Genomic DNA, 19,155 nt, shown 5'->3' with positions numbered 1-19,155 from the left:
TAATTACAACGAATTTTCTCGTGAAGTCTGTATGTACGTATATATGTATGTGCGTATGTATGTCGCATAACTCAAGAACGGTATGTCCTAGAAAGTTGAAATTTGGTACGTAGACTCCTAGTGGGGTCTAGTTGTGCACCTCCCCTTTTGGTTGCATTCGGGTGTTTCTAAAGGGCTCTTTTGCCCCTTTTTAGGGGGAAATCATTGTTAATTTCGATGTAAACTGAAGTGGTGTTACAATTTGGCGAACACTTGGCGATAGATCAAAAATCTGTTGGTTGCCAAGTTTTGTCGTCAACTTGGCTACAAATTTGGCGATTTTTTTTAAAAATCTGATTTTAATTTCGCCACTGTTCGTGATATTTAGAGAGTAAACTATTGAATCACATTAAATTTGCCAGTAATGGGGAAATGACATTAAATTGGGGTAAAAGGAAGTCATGTGATGCACACATCAGCACGTTTATACTTATTTAGATGGTTTCTAAATTTTTTTTCAAGTAAATAGATAAATCTTGAATTTTTAAAGCTAAAAACCTTTATCACGGACGTTCCACCACACATTATGCAAATTTCTAGTCACTAAAATTTACTATGTAGTTCTTTTCACTCTTTAAAGTGGTAATAAATTATCAAACTGTTGCGAAAATGTTTTTCTATACTGGGTATTTTGTAAAGAAATTTGGCTTGAAATCGGAATTAAATTTTTTTGAATTTTTGGAAAGTTATTTTAATGTTTGTAACCCCCTGTTCCAAACAGATAATCAAATTTCAGTATATTATATTGTGTGAGTGGCAAAACAAAAACGGAGTTAACTTGTAAAGAAAGCAGGGAGAAACTATCATTTGTTATGGAGCAAGAGATGGTGATAGTAGTAGATTTACAATAGTAATTCTGCTATACAGTATGACCAAGAAATATTTTTCAATAACATGATAGCCTACTTACGGTTTGTAACTTAAAAAGTTTTCTTCCACCTCTTTTCTTTTCACTGCTTCACATTAAGATAGAAAAAAAAATGGCGGTCAACTTAAAGAAACAGTTTTTCTTTCTTCTCTCTTCCTTTTCCTTTTCTTTTTCTTTTTTGTCTACAGTAGACCCCCATTTTACGCGGGGGTTATGTTCCACGGAATCGCCGCATTAATCGAAACCGCGTAAATTGAGGCCTAATATTAGTGTTAAAATAGGGGATTGATTCCGTAGATAACAAAATACTTAATTCTAGTGATAACTAATTGTATAATAAGTCTAATGTGTACTTATATCGACTTTTATGCACAACATGAATAAAGAAAATATAAATTAATTTCGTGTTCTGTTTATAAAGAGAAGCTAGCTATGATAGTCTTTTGGCAGTCATTAAGAATTTTTCTCTGTAATTCTTTGCAGAGCATTAACGCATCCATCATCACTTGCGTCATTTCTAAGGTAGAATCTTGCTTCACTAACAAATCAGAAAAATCATTTCTATTGTCTAGGAATGGCCCAAAATTTTCAATGTGAACGTTTTTGGTAGTGCATCACCGACGTCTGTAGCCTCGTTAGTTTTAGCCTACTTTGTCGCTCTTGAAAGCTCTTCTTCCACTGAGTTCTGAACTGTGTGAGTTTAATAACTTTACTTCTGGAAAGAGCTCTGGAACCAATCGCATAAAATGTCTCCAGTGGCCCAAGCTGGATTATTAGCACGCCAAAATGCAGTTGATTACGCGTGATCTGAAACTTTTAGGAGTTTGAATTTTGAAAGAGGGGAAAATTTTATCTGTTTGCATTGCCGCATCCGCGCAAAACCGAAACTCATCCGCGTAAAATAAAATAAAGGTGTCAAATCTTAAACCGCGTATGATCGAAACCACGTAAAATAAACCCGCGTAAAACGAGGGTCTACTGTATTTTAACACGTTAGCTATACCGCTAGTTTTTTTTTTTTTTTTTTTTGCCTGTAGAAATGGCAAGAAAAAAAAAACTGTCGTAGATATTTCAAATTTAGGTTAGCTGAATATGATATTGAAGTAAATTTGTATGTAAATTCGTAAACAATGATATGAAAAAATGTGTGAAAACAGAGCAACGCTTCGGAGTCGGAGGGAAAACACCGATTCCACCTCCTGAAACTTGAAAGTCTCAGACACCAAGCTCAGTCCGTCCGATTCCGTGTCCCCCAAAGAGCCAAAGATCCGAAGGGAAAATGATTGACTCCGACTCTGTTATCACAAAATCACTCAGACTCCGACACGGCTGCCACTGAAGAGTTGGAAGATTCGGAGAGAAAATGATCGACTCCAACTCTTTTCCCCAAGATCAGTCCGTCCGACTCCGCATCCACGAAGAGCCAAAGATCCGGGGGGGGGGGGGAGAGGATGATCAACTACGACTCTTTTATCCCAAAATCAGTCCAACTCCGACGCCACCGAAGAGTTGAAGATTCGGAAAGCAAAACAACCACTCCGACCCTTTGACTCCGAAATCAGTCCGACTCTGACTCCGCAGATCCCCCGAACAGTTGAGAGTTCAGAGGGAAACTGACCCATTCCGACTCCTGGAATTTTGAAACCTCCCTCTTCACTTCCCCAAAATCAGTCTGACTCCGACTCCACAGCCCAGAACATGAGTCTCGTTTCCTCCGCTCCATCCTCACGAGTGTTAAGACCTGCGGATTCAGTCCTCATCTCCCGATTCCCAATATCTAGCTGAGTGTGATTACCAGCGCGATTCCGTGGAATAGCAACCTTCCGCACAGCAATATCAAGAATTTCAGAAATCGCCAAACCGTTTGGCGCACCTGTTAGCCACTCTTTTGGCGACAGAATAAATGTTTTTTTCCCCATTTCCCATTAGGGCAACCTGTCTCGAAGTTCGGAGCAACAGTTAAGCGGTACACCTGAGCGCAAAAGACCACGTCTAATGATTTTTGCAGTTATTTGGACAAAAATCTCAGCAAGCGAATTACGTCGCTTTGACTAATGGAATATGATTCGTTGCTCGAATTTTGAGGATTCTTTTCGTGTATTGAGAGGCAGTGCATTGTGAGGACGAATTTCGGGAAACATGTGCTGAAAGTAAAAGTGATTTTAGCGCAAAACAGCATCAATGGCAGATGTGAATGGCACGGACCATCTGGTAAGTTCTTCACTTGAGATCACATTCCGATGAAATTGTTTTTATAGTGGCAATGGCTTATGCCAGATCATGCGCTGTAATCACTGATCGAATTGTTTGCTGATATTTTTTATTGCAGTACGAAAATATAAAATCAGTACGGGTAGAAAATTTTCTCCATCTTTCTCTTAAATTTAGCTATCATATTCTGGATATTTAATACACCGACAGTTAAAAAAATAAATCTTTCAAAAAATTTTTTTTTCACTTGCAGAAATGCTGTTTGGAATAAAAATTTGTATAGAAAAAACTCTTTCATTAATTTACTTAATTTGAGTTTGTGTCTGGAAAAAGACCCCCCCCCCTCTTTTTTTCTTTTCTTTTCTTTTCTTTTGTGTATAACACATTTTTTTTACCACACATATCGCAATGATTTCCATTTGCAAACAATGAGGTTGCGTTTTTGTAATATTCTCTTCGTGTTTCTTACTGCAGTTCTGTAAACATAGAAATAGGATTAAGAAAGAGATTAATTTATTTAAATGCTTTCTGCATTTAAATTTTCTTTAATTTTTAATCATATGTGCTGTTAAGCGTGATTTTGTAGTTTAAGCATATTCTATTTGATTAATAGTACTTTTTGAAAATATAAACTGCAAAAGAGAAAAAAAAAACATATCCAGAAAAAGGAGGTACTTTTAAGTGAAAGGAATGTAGGGTCATAACATATCCCATGTCCAAGCACAGTGTATCCTAATTTCTAAGCATTTTTTAAAAATAAATTTCACGCAAGGTAAATTTTGGAAATTTACTAATATATCTGAATTTTGAATGAAAATTAGAAAAAGATAATTTATATTATCAGGAGAAAAATTATCTTTATGCTTTACTCATTTCATCTATCTGTGTATATATGTTTTTAATAATTTCGAATGAGTATTTCACTATCAATTATGATATCATGTAAAAGATAGATAAAATAGACGTTTCAAAAACATGAACTACCAAAGCTGTCGTATGAAATTTGGGCAGTCATTTATAAATTCGAGATATAAAATAAGATAAGTCATCAGACATTTTGATTTTCATTTGCTTGTAGAGTAATTTTTAATATAATTTAAAACAAATATTATCTCAATACTTACATTATGTGAATTTTTAATTGTATTTTTCTCTTGTTTGGCAATGTGATATGTTTAGGAAAAATGTATACATTCTCAAAACTTTTTCTAAGCAGAAAATTTTTTGAATAAAATTCAATAGAATAATGTGATTTTAAAATAGTTTGTTAGCTTATCTACCGCATTTTGATTAATTGTATACATGTCACAAACATGAATAAGAGACCCACAAAAAGAACTTAATTTGGTAATTACAGTACTCAACCAATTGAACTATACGAAAAAAAGTCACTTTGTTCATTAATTTTCAGTTCTCTTACATCAGAATGAATGCAACGTTTTTATGTTTGTATATTATTATACAAAATTTTACCGTATAAGCCTAAATTAAGCTAAACGTAGTAAAATACTGAAGTGCTCTCCAAGGGAGACTCATCAACAAATTTATGTGAAAATTACTTGACCTATATTAATTGAGGCAATGAGAAGCAAAGGGATGTAAGCGACAAAATTAAAAATTTGGAGGTAATAAGTACAAATGGTAAGTGAACATCCCCTCTGTCTTGGGGGCAAGAGGTAGTACTAGTAGCCCTGGTAGGTTCTGTTACACATCGTGATTTAGAAAAGCATTTCAGTGAACGCCTACCGAGCCCCGCAACTTTAAATGTGCCTTACTCAAAACTTGAAAATGTACACCTACAACCCTTTGCTTCTCACTGATTCAATTTAAATTGTAATATAACTTTACATAGTCATATTCTGTTTTCGTTTATTCGGTGAAGTTATTAAGTACTCTTTTAATACATTTTTTATGTCTATTCAGTTCATATGAAATAAAATTGATTCTCATTTGATTAATGTTGAAAAGTACTGATTTCGGTGTACTTTTAGCTGTACATTTTCCTAGTTTTTTTTTTTTAACCAATGTAATGATTATTTCTGTTTAGAAACATTTTCGTAAAAAAAAAAAAAAAATCTAAAATAAATTTGTTGAAAGTGAAAGTGATTGTGAAATACGTTATCTAGTTCACAGCAGTTCATGATAATTTTTTCCGAAGGTTGTGTTACGTTTGCATGACCATGATATTAATTGTCGCCCGTTTGAAGTTTATTTTCAACATAGTATCAACACATTTTTGACCTATTTGTGATTTTCTTAAATATATGCTTCAAATAATGTTTCAAATGATACAGTATTTCCACTGTATGCTCACACACAAATGTCATTTGAAGGGGCTTCTTGATAGTACGCCATAGGAGGTCACTGTGACCTCCCAAAAGTTGCCCTTACTGCACGAATTTCGTCTGATGTTTCGTCAAATTTGTAAATAGGATTGCATTATTGCGTTTTGTAAAATGATGTATAATGGCTTTTTTCATTAGATTTGGGCTTATGGGCAATGTGTATGCTCGTATTTTATCATTCGGTGAAATTAGGATTTTCATTCGGTAAACTGAGAGTTCTCTGTTCCGAAAAACGTTCGGGGGGCTTCTGGTCAAGTTCGGATGTAAAAGATTGGGCGCTTCTGGCGCCTTTTTCAAAAATGTTTTTATTTGTCTACGAGTACTTTTTCATGTAACTATGTCCACAAATGTATTCCTAATTGCTAAGTTATTTTGTTATTCCGAAGAAATGGGCTTAAAATTTTCTTTGTCCTATGAGATATTCTAAACAAATGTTTAGAATATCTTAAATTTTGAATATTTTAGATTTATGTTGTTTCTAAGCTAATTTCTTGCTTACGTTTGCGTTAAATATCCTATGAAAAATAAATAAATAGGTGAAACCTTTGGATATTTTTTATTCCCATTATTTATTAAAATATTGGAAGAAAAATGTAATTCACAAATTATTATTCTTTTCCTGATTTTAATTCTTGCATGTTCTTCACTTTTCTTCGATTTGATATTTGTCAGTTTTTAAGTGGAACAAAAAATGGCAACTTATAATCTAGTATTAGCAATCAAACGTTGTCAAACGTGAGATGGATAACAGAACATGTCATGCGCAGAATCTATTTTTCAAGCATGAAATGCTGTTTACAGTTGCGGTGAAAAACAATAACGCTGGAGCTGCAACTTCATACGTTAGCTTAGAATCGAGATTCGGCTCAAAAGCGAGCCAAACGAGGTCAGTTGCAGTCGGTAAAATTCAGAAAAGCTAACGGATTGACCGAAAAAAGAAAATAAAGAACATAAAACCGTATTTCGATTAAAATAGAGTGCAAGTGTTGCACAAAATCCATAGTTCCTGTGTCTGTTTTATGTCTGTTTCTGTGTTTTCATCTTTGCGTACTATTTTTCATGTTTTGAGAAAGGTGTGCTGATGTTTATTTCGTTTTTTAATGTTTTCTTGGCAGAGTTGTAAATTTCAAATTTTATCAAATATATTGAAGCAAGCAAAGATAGTCCTAGTACAACAACTGAAAATCGTTCGAAGCACAAACACAGGTGGGGTGTAATTCCTCTCATTAAAAAAAACTAAGTCGCCTTTCCCGAACGGCATTTATTTTTAAAAAATCACTAATTTATTTATTTATTTAATGTTGCTATTTATTTTTTGAATGAAAGTATTGAATCTGCTGTTAAATGTATTCCATTGTTTCGGTTTTAAAAAAATGTTAAAGAAGGATTCAGTTTTCACCCATTTGAATGGATTACAAACATTACGAGCCTTAAAAAGGTACAAATAGCAATAATAACTTCTAACAATTCTAATTGCTGCAGATCCAGAAATTCTTATTACTTGCTCATTTTTAATGTTGCTGCAAAGTTTTTTCCGCTAAAAAATAAACTTTTCAATTGCATTTAATCATATTATTAAACTCCATTTATAAAAATATGTAGAACTCTAAAAGAACATGAGTGAAACTAAAGTTATTTACGATGCGGAACAACATAGCTTCATGTGTAAGGATATTAAAGAAAGCATTTTTACAATGGGAAAAATAGTTACTCAAATATTTTGGTTACAAACATCGTTCTCGCTTTCTCACTTTTCCTGCCTTTCCTCTGATACTTCAAGGTTTTTGAAACAAGCAATGAGTGGAAATTATTTTTCATACTTTCAGAAAAAAAAATTCTTACTGTGACGATACAGCGATTACTTATAGATGTAAGTTTTTCTTTTATAACACCAGTTGCACTAGATTTGTCTGATATAAGGGCCAATCAATTAACATTGCCTTGCATATTACAAGGGTTATTGCCTGTTACTAGTTACAATTCTCTAAGTTTTTCAACTTATGCGTTTTATTTTTTAAACACGTGAAGGGGAGGGGGGGTTTCAAATTGCACATGCGATTTTTTTTCTTTTTTCATCTTAATAAAATGCTGGTTAATCTTCAAAACTCCTTGTATAATTTGCGAATATGCTGAAAATATATTTCATCATACAGGATGCCCGAAAAGTCCTTGACACATTTTAAAAATTCATCAAAAAGCAACAAATTGTCGGATTAATATGCGATTTGCTCCATAATACTTCACAGGTTCAAGATTTTTTTTTGGCATCGTAAAAAACGGGAAAAAAATGTGTAATTATAAGTAATAAACATTGATGGCTGTATCGTCACAGTAAGAAAAAAAAATTCTTACTGTGACGATACAGCGATTACTTATAGATGTAATTTTTTCTCTTTTTTAATTAGCCGTTTTTTAACTTTTTACGATGTTATGAAAAGTTAGTATGGTGCAAACCGCATATTGATACTACAATTTGTTACTTTTCTTTGAATTTTTAACATGTGCTAAAGACTTTTCAGACAACCTGTGTATTAAAACATTTTCCTCTGTGAGACCTACTGAATCCTGTTACAAATTTAACCTTTTCGATGCAAATTTAGACCATTCCATGAATGGGAAATTATTATTGTTCAGCATATATCAGAGATATTGCTAGAATTTTGTTCAAGGCGTGAATATTCGCGAGATTTTTTGAAAGATTGAAATTTATATTAGCGGTCTACGAAACCAGCGAATACCATAATAGTGATCAATCCCAGAGAAAAAAATATTTTCTTAAGAAAAAATGGAAGATGGCAAAGAAACAATTATTGTGAACTTCAGTAAACCATATTAATCTGTATCTTACTAAACCGGATTTCGCTTAATCCGATAATCATTTAGGTGTACATACATACTGTATAAACAAAAACGAGCAATCACAATAATGTATTTTTGAACGCTATCTTTTGTATATTTCTAATACATTTTTTTAAATGTTCCCTTATGCAGTTTTATATTTCTTTCTATTGACTTCAAAATACAATTTTTACTGTGTACAGTTGTTTATGTACATTGGCTCAATTTGTAGGTTATTTTGTTTACTCTGTACTTTCATTAATTCGGACGGCCTGGATCCCTATTAGTCCGGATTAATGAGGTTGTAAGGTGGTGATGTATTTTGATTTTTTAAATTTAGATTATTTCTGACATTTTGTATTTAAAGAAAAACACTCAAATGTAATATTTTTAAAACTCCGGTTACTTTTTTCTTCGTTTCTCCAAAGCTAATTGCTAATTTAATATACAAAACGTGAAAATAAGTTTGATTAAATGTTTGAAGCTTTACAAGTGTTTCCTATTTTCTGTGTAAGAAATACGCTAGTAGAGACGTAAAAAAAATCTCTTATCATATTGTATAAAATAATTATAAATACGAAATGCAAAATTTTAAGAACATTGTGATTTAAAAAAAAATAGACAGCCATAATAGTAACGGAATTTTTCTCGACCTTGAAGCTTTTCTTTAATTGGAAAAATGTTGAAAATGTACTGGATAAAATTTAAGAGTGATAAATACAAATGAAAAACTGTCTTTTATACATTGCCTTCATTAATTGATTTGTAGTTAGCCTGAGAATTTATTTTTAGAGAAGATGCAATGTGTATTGAATAAGTTCAAAAATCTTGATCTCCAACAGTTTTTAACTATTGTGACTACGTATAGCAAGTAATCAGAATGAAATAATTAGAGTTTGAGATCAACGTTTGAAAACCATGTATGACAGTTGAGCTGCATAAAATATTTGTTTAGCTAAAGTTATTAAAATCGTATAATTAAAAATTTAATTTCATACGAAGCAAGCATTTAAATTTTTGCTTCTTGTAAAATAATAATTTTTGTTCAAAAAGGATACATTTTAAACGAAAGCTCAAGAGTTAAAACGAAATGTGCATGAATTTTTAAAAAAGTAATATCAAAAATTATGACCAAGAAAACATTGCTAGATTTTGAGCTAGGAAACATTTAGATTGAACCTAATATCACATACTAGCATTGTACAGATTATTCATCGTAGTTTCTTTACCCTACTGCCCAAAAACAGTGCCGGATCTAGGGGGAGCAAGCAAGGGACCTAACCCCAGGCATAAAATTCTATTGGTGGAGAATTCTTCGTTGTTTGTTCTTTGTTGAAATTTGGTGTAAAAACTTGAAAACAGAAGTGTAAAGGCGGCAGTTTTAAGATTTACATCGTTTCAAAAAAAAAAAAAAAAAACGCATAGCCGGCACTGTCCTAAAACAACGCACTTGAAAATAATATTTCATTTTGTCTTAGAATTTTAATATTTTTTTCAGCTTTCATATAAATTAATTGTTGCAGTCAGTGGCGTAGCTAGGGAGGGGCCCGGGCGGCACACTTTTGGGGGTGGCAATTTAACACCTTTGATGGGGAAAAAATCCAAACAAGGTAATCATAAGATAAATAAATACCTTTGTGCTGAATAGTAAAGTCAGACCAAACAACGTAAGTAGAAGCACAAATTTGTAAATTACAGCAGACACGTGTTTCGGCGTTACAGGGAACGCCTTTTTCAATGCAAAAATAATGAGCTTATGGATGAAAAGACATCCGACAAAAGCTTTTCATCCATAAGCTCATTATTTTTGCATTGAAAAAGGCGTTCCCTGTAACGCCGAAACACGTGTCTGCTGTAATTTACAAATTTGTGCTTCTACTTACGTTGTTTGGTCTGACTTTAAGGTAATCATACTTTAAATCTTTTATTCTAATTTACTTTAAATCTATAATCTAATTTTTAAAAAAAAGTTAGACAAATTTTTTATTTTATGCATTTTATGCGCTAAAACAAAAAACGCTCTAAGCAATTTCTCCATAGATTTTTTTTTTTTTAATTCGAGAACTGTATTCATTTTCCTACAAATCGTCAGGATAATGATTACGAATTTGGTTTTGCAGTGGCGTGTGTTAAATAAAAAATAGGAAGCTTCTGTTTTTCGCTTTTTGGATACCTCAAAAGCGTATTAATATGCATAAGTTTGAAACAATGAGGATACGTTATAACATCCTCTTTTTCTCTTAGTTATTATTTCGGACGAATAAGTAATAAGGATGTGTTCAAAATCCAATTTATTCCAATAGTCAAAACTAGCCCCATCCTGCTTCAAAGGCCACGCAATGCAAATAAAATTGCGCATCAAAAAAATTAAATAATCATAATAGGTGAATCAATGTAAACGAAAACAATTAGCTCACATTGTTTTTTTAAGTTGCCTTGAAATATTATTAATGTTCCTTTTTGTTTTAATTATGTGGATCGCCCACATCAAATTAACTAGTAGTTATATTCTCGACTTAACAAAAATTTATTACTAATGGTTATGGTTGCAACAGGTAGGTTAATTAGAAAAAGAAAAGTTTCAAATTGTTGATTTTTTCGTATGTGTAACTGATTTTTGAAGGAACAAAAATGCGTGAACATTATAACACTGGCTTCATTAAACAACTGGAGATGAAAAAATGTTTTGATGAAAGAAATAGTTTCTGATATTAACGAAACGCATCGCTGTTTTCTCCTTGCATGAAATGAAACCATGCTATAATTTTATGATGCTTTTTCTTTTGTCTATCTGCACATTTTTCTTGAAAATGATTGAAATGATTAATATACGTGTATGAACCAAATGTAACGCAAATAGTACACGAAGTACCAAAATATTCCACGTGTTTATTAATGATTTCTAGGGTTGGAAAGTGTACTTTGGAGAAAAAAAAACTCGTTTTTAACATTACAAAAACGTTTTTAACATTTAATTTGCTAAAAATTCAAATTAGTTCTTCACTTTAATCTCTGGTATTAAATTCTACATTTCAGCGAACAATATACTTATTATTTAGCTTAAAATAAAAAAGCCGAAGAAAATTCTATGCCACTAGTTGTAATGGGTGTCTTTTTTCAAGTTATTGCTGAATGTTCACCACTAAGTGAAAGATAAATAAATGCAGTATTGCACATGTAACCTTTGTTATTTTCTGCTATAATTTTCTCCTCAACTTTGTAAAGAAATGAGAAGTATGCATAATGTATCAACATTTCTACTATCATGTACCTACTTATTGAGCATGTTAATTGTATGATGGAATGATTGATAACCGTTTATAAGCATTCCTTCTGCAGTATACAAAACGCCTTTTCAAACGACCCTAGGTCCTTTTCTAGAGAACGAACTTAGCAAAATGTGCTTTTGTTTGAGGCACCTGCAGATCTTTCGTACTGGAGTCAGTAGACATAATCGTAATCTTCTGAAAATTCTCTTTTACAACACTCATAGCGAACTTTATTATTATTATACATATTTTTTTTTTTTAAGGAAAGAAGAAAAAAAAAGTTTCAAAATTTGTCTGGATGTAACTTTAACACACATTGGAGCATCTTCATACATAGAATATTTTGCTTCGTAGCTTCTTACTATTTTAAGGGGTTATTCCTTCTTCATTCTCTTTAAAACTTTGATGCTTTGCATTTAACAGCCTTTTAGCTTTTTCTTGGCTCACATATTTTTTTTTAAGGAAAAAATACAATGTTACCAAGGTGATGCAATGAAACAAACTATACATAATTTATAACCTCTACATTACAAATGTTCTCGATCGGGTGCATTGATTTTGAAACAAAAAAATATTTTTTGAAAAAAGAAATTCTTGTGTTCAAACGTAATTTTAAAAAAGCAAGTTTAGTACAAAATTTTCAACTGATACGTTGCAGTAAGAGTACTGTACTGTTGTTACAGAGTACAAGTTTATACAGAAATCATTTTTCCCTTTGAAGTCAACGTTAGTTTTACGTCGTAATAGAAGTTACATTTACAAAATATCGTAAGTTTTTCTTATCCTATAGATTAGAAATCGAAATATTTGCTATTAATAACCCTGAATAATTATAAATGCAAATTAGCTTTATTTAAAGAGCGTAATCTGAGGTTTTAAAAAATAATACCTTTGTTTTCGTGATTATTCATATTAATTGCATTTTCTCCTCCATTAGAGTTTATGCCAAGCATAAATAATGGCGTTACAAAACAGAAAAGATCGTGTGATAATTGTATGACCTCATTTTTCGAATTTTGGAATCATGTAAAGCTAAACACGTTTTATTCGAACATTTAATGCTAATTGAGGCGGTATCCAGTAGCAGAATAAATTTTGCTGACGTATTTAACTGTCTGATACTTTCAATGTCATATTGAAGATCCAATCGAAAATTTGCTTTTCAATAATTAGAATTGTAAAATTAAATCATGCGCCAGCTTTTTCCAAAACTATTCAGAGTAAACTTTGAAGTTATGCCATATTTGGGACTTCACAATTGGTGACATTCATAGTACTTTGGAACTATTAACGACAGAAACATTTTGCGCACTCATATTTGAGTCAAGTACGCGGATTTTGGGATTTTGCTCGCTTTAGGTCATTGATTTGTTTTACAAATCTTGCAATCAGGTAAATAGTAGATACATAAGCAAAACGATGGATGAATGAGCATATATAGATTGATAAATAAGCAGATAGATAGAAAAGTGATATAGATAGAATGTGTAGGTATAAGTCGACCTATGTATAAATAGACAGATAAATTGTTAAATACAGAGTTAAATAGATATAAGTAAACCGATATCAAATTTAGATGGATAAGTTTTTTAATAAATGTGTAGATCTGGTGACAACTACTTTCATACCTGCCTATCCTTATATTTAAGTGGGTAAGTATACATACTATAGCAAAAGAATACAAAGATAAATAAGGATATCAATAGATAACAAAACTGATGGATAGATAGTTTTTTTCAATAAATTACAATTTGTTTGGCTATCTTGACTCTCTTAAGAGGTTTTCTACCTCCAGCTCAGTCACTTCCTATTCCGGGCTGATGAGTGCTAATAAGCACGAAACTGCAATCATCGGATGGAATGACTGAGCTGGCGGTGTATTTTATGTATTTCATAGATAAAGAGTCAGGTTGATATATAAACAGATGTATGAGTAGATATGAATATACAGATGGGGAGATAGATAGAATGATAGGTAAATTTATAAGTATAAAGATAGATATATAAGTAGATTTATATTTCAACAGATAATATATAGTTAGATAGATATGAATCAATCGAGATGATAGATATGTGGTTAAATATACATATAGCTAATGAAGAAGAATAGAAAGATAAATTATTAGATAAATAGATAGCAAATCAGATAGGTAAATAAAGATTGAAGTAGATGCATTGAGGTGTCTACAGATATGGATAAACGGATAGGAGCATTTTTTAACCTAGCATTTGAACAATATTACAAAGGAATAGTATTACCGTTTTAGAGTATGTGAACTCTTATCCCAATAAACAAAAAAAAAAGAGAGAGAGATTATTCGCGTTTCATTTTCCAGTGTAGTCAAATTTGTACCTGATTGACCGTAAACCTAAGTTAATCAACCCTTTCTCTCTGTCGTCCTCTCTAAGGGAGAGGAGGACATCATAAGGTTTAGCATAATAATCGGATGTCCCCTCTGCAAGGACGAACTCATCAACCCTTTCTCTCTGTCGTCCTCTCTAAGGGAGAGGAGGACATCATAAGGTTTAGCATAATAATCGGATGTCCCCTCTGCAAGGACGAACTCAGATTTTGGTTTTGAAAGGATCGGTATTAAAATATGAGCTTATAAATTGGATGGAGGGTTGATCATAAGTGTTATAATATTAGGTAGAAAAAAGAGGGCCTGGATCTCTCCCGGTAATTTCTAAAAAAAAAATGAAGTTTCCAAAATGTTGTGTTAGATAGGGTAACCCCCAGTAATTGGCAGGTCACCAGTGATTGGCATATCCAACAAAAATGTTTTAAAATAAGATTCATATCCAATCTTTTAAAAGCTGAAGGCTATATACCAATTGAATGTACATTTACTTTGAAGATTATGACTTCAATTCATGCTACTAAATGCTAGCAGTGCACAGGAAAGAGAAACAATTGTGGCTTGTGTCAGATCAGATATTTTTGTTACAAAAGCTTCTTCTCTGGCTTAAGGAAAGCATGCGCATCAATCCATTAAAATCTGACTTAAAATATTTTTTAAATTTTGGTTGTCAAAAGTTTTGTTTTGTTGAAATGTGTTACTTTGAGTGGGTAGAAGTATATTTTTGTCCCTTTTTGGATTTTTGAAAAAATGATGGATGCCATTTAGTGGTGCTTCACTTTTGCTAGTCCCCAGTAATTGGCAAATGTGCCTATAGTCACTAATATGCTGTGCAATGTGTCACTGGTTTGATTTCTGTTACATTTTCAGCAACAATATTATACGGGTTCTACTATTGCTTTGAATCCTACAGAATCTACTGCTAAATTTTTAAGAGAAACAATAAAAAACAAATACTTATGTTTGGCCATCGCAGTCAGATATTGAGAGTGCGACTGCAGAGAATCGCTTCATTTTTTATAGTCCCTGAGAATCATCGGGTACTATTCCTTTTTCTGTGGAAACACTATAATTCGGAAAATCAAAACTGCATATCGACAGATGAAACAGCAATAATCTCGATTTTTTTTGCATGTAACGCTCCAGATTTATTTTATTTCTCTAAAATACTTTTTAACTTCAACTGTGTGATTTAACATTAATTTATGTAAAATTGCCTACTTTAGATTAACATTAATTATGTTTCTCATAATGATAAAATTTGTATGTAATCTAAAAGAGAAAAGTAAAGTGATTTTCTAGTCCTATTAACATGTGCCAATCACTAGAGCACAAGGTGTCATACACTGGGGTATCAATTGCCAATTACTAGTGATTTTGGTAACTATATATATATATATATATATATATATATGTATACTTTTATGAAAATATCTATTCAAATATTTCTGCTTTTAGTAAACTAAATAAATGCACATATGTGCATTCTTTGATACAAAAATATTTTCAAGTGAATATTTTTTTCTGAGTAATGAGAACAGAGGTAAGTTTAAGGACAAACTCTTAAAGTGCCATTTACTGGAGTCGTTACCCTATTTAAGTAGCGAAAACCATGGCCCCCATGACCTACCTCCTAAATCTGTGTTTGCCCTGTGAAGGAACATTATTTATTAGTTATTCCCGAAAACCAACTTATTCCAATGCTGTTTTTTCAAAAAGTAAAAGAGAGCAAAGCTGAGGACCCTCGATGTGAGGTCACGGACTTTGGCCCCCCAAAAAATAACTTATTTGGCCTATTTGGAGACAGTATTACCATATTGATTTTTTTCTCTTTTTGCTAACCGATATTTTTTTTTTCATTAGATTATGATTTATGTGTAATCTGTGTGATCGTGTTTTATCATCTGGAAAAATTCGGAGTTTCATTCCGTAAATTGAGAATTTCCCCCTTTTCTCCCAGTGAGCTCCTAAAGGAGAAATGGAAATTACTTTCAAATTGAATGAACTTGAGCTCAAAATGAAAATTGAGCGAAAAGACCTTTACACAAAAGAGTTTAAATTCCTTATGGTAGTTAAAAATCCTAACTAGTTTTACTCTGTTCAAGCAACTGTTTCACGTTCGTTAACCCTTAAAACGTGAAGTTCCAGTTGTAAACATTATGAATGTAAATTGAAATTGCTTTAACTTTTCCGCCAAAATGTCGCTGCCTTTCGCTCTTTCCTGTGACGAAAATCCAATACCGATGGAGCAGCACACTTTTGTATTTCCGATGTTAGCGACAGGAATCAAGCGAGGTTGTCATCCCCAGCACGTATACCGAGAAAATCGTCCCACAATTGGTCAATTGGAGGAAATGGGCCAGTTAAGGAGAGATTTGCTCCGACAGAGATGGCCAATTTTAGGTGGGTTGGGCTGGTGTAGGGTCATGTCGCTGAGGCGTGCTGCCGGGGAGCCGGTCTCGATTGGAAACAATTCTCGAGATTTGTTTCGTTGTCAATAGTTTCTGCTCGACTGAGGGTCATTTCTCTCGCTTTTACGCATTCATAAATAAGAACTTGCAAATGCATATTTGTTTAATCTTTAACCATGACGAAGATTGGGTAAATCAGTTGGTTTATGTTCGGATCTTGGTTCTGTTCTGGTCAATTAGTTATAAAACTAATGGTTTTAAGTGGTGTAATCCGTTTTACCACGGAATTTTTTCAGTCCCAGCAAGGGGTCTCTGATTAGAGAATAGGATTAAAAGGGGGAAGCGTTCTTTGGGATGATGGAAACTCAAACCTTCTGTCCGGACTGATGACCAACGTCGCAAGAAAAAGTGGTGGATTGAAGACTTTTAATTTTGGTAAAGCTTTTCATGAAGGGTTACTTTTCACGTGGTACTCGAGGCTTAACAGGGACGTAGTGGCATGTGTTCACTTTTTCGTCTTAGTAACGGGAAGTTTAATTTATTTCTTGGAGTAAATTTCTTTGTTATTCTTTTCAATAGCCTAAGTAGAGCTCATTTAGAACATGCCTCTCTTACTTAGGTCCGCAGTTCGACGTACAGTGTTTCAATTTGCAGATAAATTTAAATTATTATATAGCTACATAAAGAGCTGTACTAGTCATTAATCTAGTTTTTTTTTTTTTTTTTTTTTTTTGTTTAAAAACATTAATTATTTATAACATCATTAACTATTTTAAGAAAAATATTTTTTTAAAGAACTGACTGATGTTAAAGATTAAGAAACTTTAAAAAAGGGGAAAGAACCTTCGACTAATTTTCAAAGCTTAATTTCTGTTGGATATTTTGTAATGTTATTTTCAATTGATGTTTGAAGTGTTTTAACATAAAATGGCTTATGAAATTGTATTGAGTATAATTCAGTTCCTCAAACCTATTAATATATTTTTTTTACATGTCCATGGGTACAAAGACACCTGTCCGCGGGATGAATGGGGTGCTGTACCCACGGACAAAAAAGATGGTTTTTAAGAAAAACATTTTGCAGTTGAAAGCTTTGTGATTGTTACCTGACAAAAATTACCAAATTAGATGATACGTTGTCGATTCTGCCAGAAAATTTTACCGATCGATTAGCCATTCGCAGAGACCAGCAAAAATTGAAAAGTAGGTTTTTTTCCGTGGGTACAGCAGCTTCCCCTATTTCCTCTAAAAAATTCTATAACATGAACAATGCACACTGTCGATAATTTTTGTTAATAACAAGTTTTATACAATATCTAATTAATATCCTAATTAATATCATCATTTTTTATGGCAAATTTTTTTTTAAATTTTGAGAAAATGTTTAAATTTTTATTGAGTTTCATTTATTTATTTTAAAATTATTTTATATCTGTGCCTTTTGGGCGGCGGTTTGCTGCCTCTTTGAATAATAATAATGCATTTTTATTATTGCAATGTTACATAAAATATTTGAATTTAAATTTACAGTTCTGAGTCATAACAGTTTATTAAACAACATTTTTTTAACTAGAAATTTTATTGAAAGCACTTTTTGTAACTAATAAGCAGAAACGTCGCATTTTTAACTCAGTATACGCAGCTAATGGATTTCCATCACAAAATGAAATTTGTATGTGGAAAAAAAACCAACTTGTAGTAAGACGTAAATCGTTACCTTTGTGCGTAAACCCAATGAATGCAAAAGAACCAAGTGAGGAACAAAATTGGTAAAACATGTTTCAGAAACGTCATTTGGATTGCAATGTAAACTCCTTTTCAATGGGAAAAGTTTGAGTTTCGGAATGAAGTACCATTGTGACTGCAACTGAAGCACCACTGTGACTGTTAATTACTTAAACAACCAAAGCACATGTTAAAAATGCTTTTCCAATCTTGTGCTTTATAATGTTCTCGTGCGTTCATCTTGTAGTGTTTAAATGTATTAATAGCATAAAAATAAACTTTAGATCTCACTGCAGAAAAGTTTACACTGATTGATTGGTCAACTCAACAACTTTCAGTTCACCAAACGTAACTATTTATTTTGAGATCATTACTGCAAATTTCAATTCACCAAGTGTGACAAAATGATCAGTAGTGTCTCTGAAACTCAATGATGGAATTTCCCAGCTTTTCCTCAAACTGAAAATTACCAGAGTGATCAACAAGATTCGGAAAGCAAGGGATTTGACAATTTTGAATTGGAACTTCCTTGGCGATGCTTTTCTGCATGAATCTGTGACAAAGCTCTAATGCTGAAACTATGTCATGTTTCGAAAATAATTGATTTGATCAAGCTGAACATGTCCCAATGCTCACTAAAAGAACAAGTCATGAACAAAAAATAAAGGCTTTACGGGAATCCCCGAACGGATAAGTTCTCCATTTGTGAGTCAAAATCAGGGTCATCCGTTTAATTTATTTTGAAATCACGATTCAAGACGAAGAAATATCAATGGTTAACAAAAAGCAAAAAGGATAAAGACTCCTCAGAAACGCAACATTCCTGAAAATCTTTAACCTTAAAAGGTCGTCTGCAACATGGATGAGATACGCAACAGGTGTCTACAGCCGTGACCTCAATATTTTCTCCCTAGAAACCTAATGAAATGAATGAGTCTGAAAACGAATTTTTATTTTTTGAAGCTTATCCTTTTTTTTTCTTTTTCTTTCGTTTCCCCGATCGTCTGCATTACGTTCGTTTTTGTTTTGCTCGTGGATTAGAAGTGTTTCCTTCCTGATAGCTGAAGTCATGAGTGCGTAACAGGCAAT

At 32.5% G+C, this 19,155-nt stretch overlaps 1 protein-coding gene across 1 annotated transcript in view; it reads left to right on the top strand.

Annotated features, from left to right (window-relative positions):
- The first annotated feature begins 2,892 nt into the window (after positions 1–2,892).
- The window catches only part of LOC129233774 (uncharacterized), a 203,910-nt gene continuing 187,647 nt past the window's right edge, over positions 2,893–19,155 (top strand). The window contains 1 exon segment of the mRNA XM_054867754.1: positions 2,893–3,118. Coding sequence (XP_054723729.1) covers positions 3,089–3,118 — 30 coding nt within the window. The 5' untranslated portion in view covers positions 2,893–3,088.

Source organism: Uloborus diversus, chromosome 1 (genome assembly GCF_026930045.1).
Source record: "Uloborus diversus isolate 005 chromosome 1, Udiv.v.3.1, whole genome shotgun sequence".
NCBI classification, from domain to species: domain Eukaryota; kingdom Metazoa; phylum Arthropoda; class Arachnida; order Araneae; family Uloboridae; genus Uloborus; species Uloborus diversus.
Note: the sequence above shows the minus strand (reverse complement) of the source record. Positions and strands in the feature narration are given on the sequence as shown.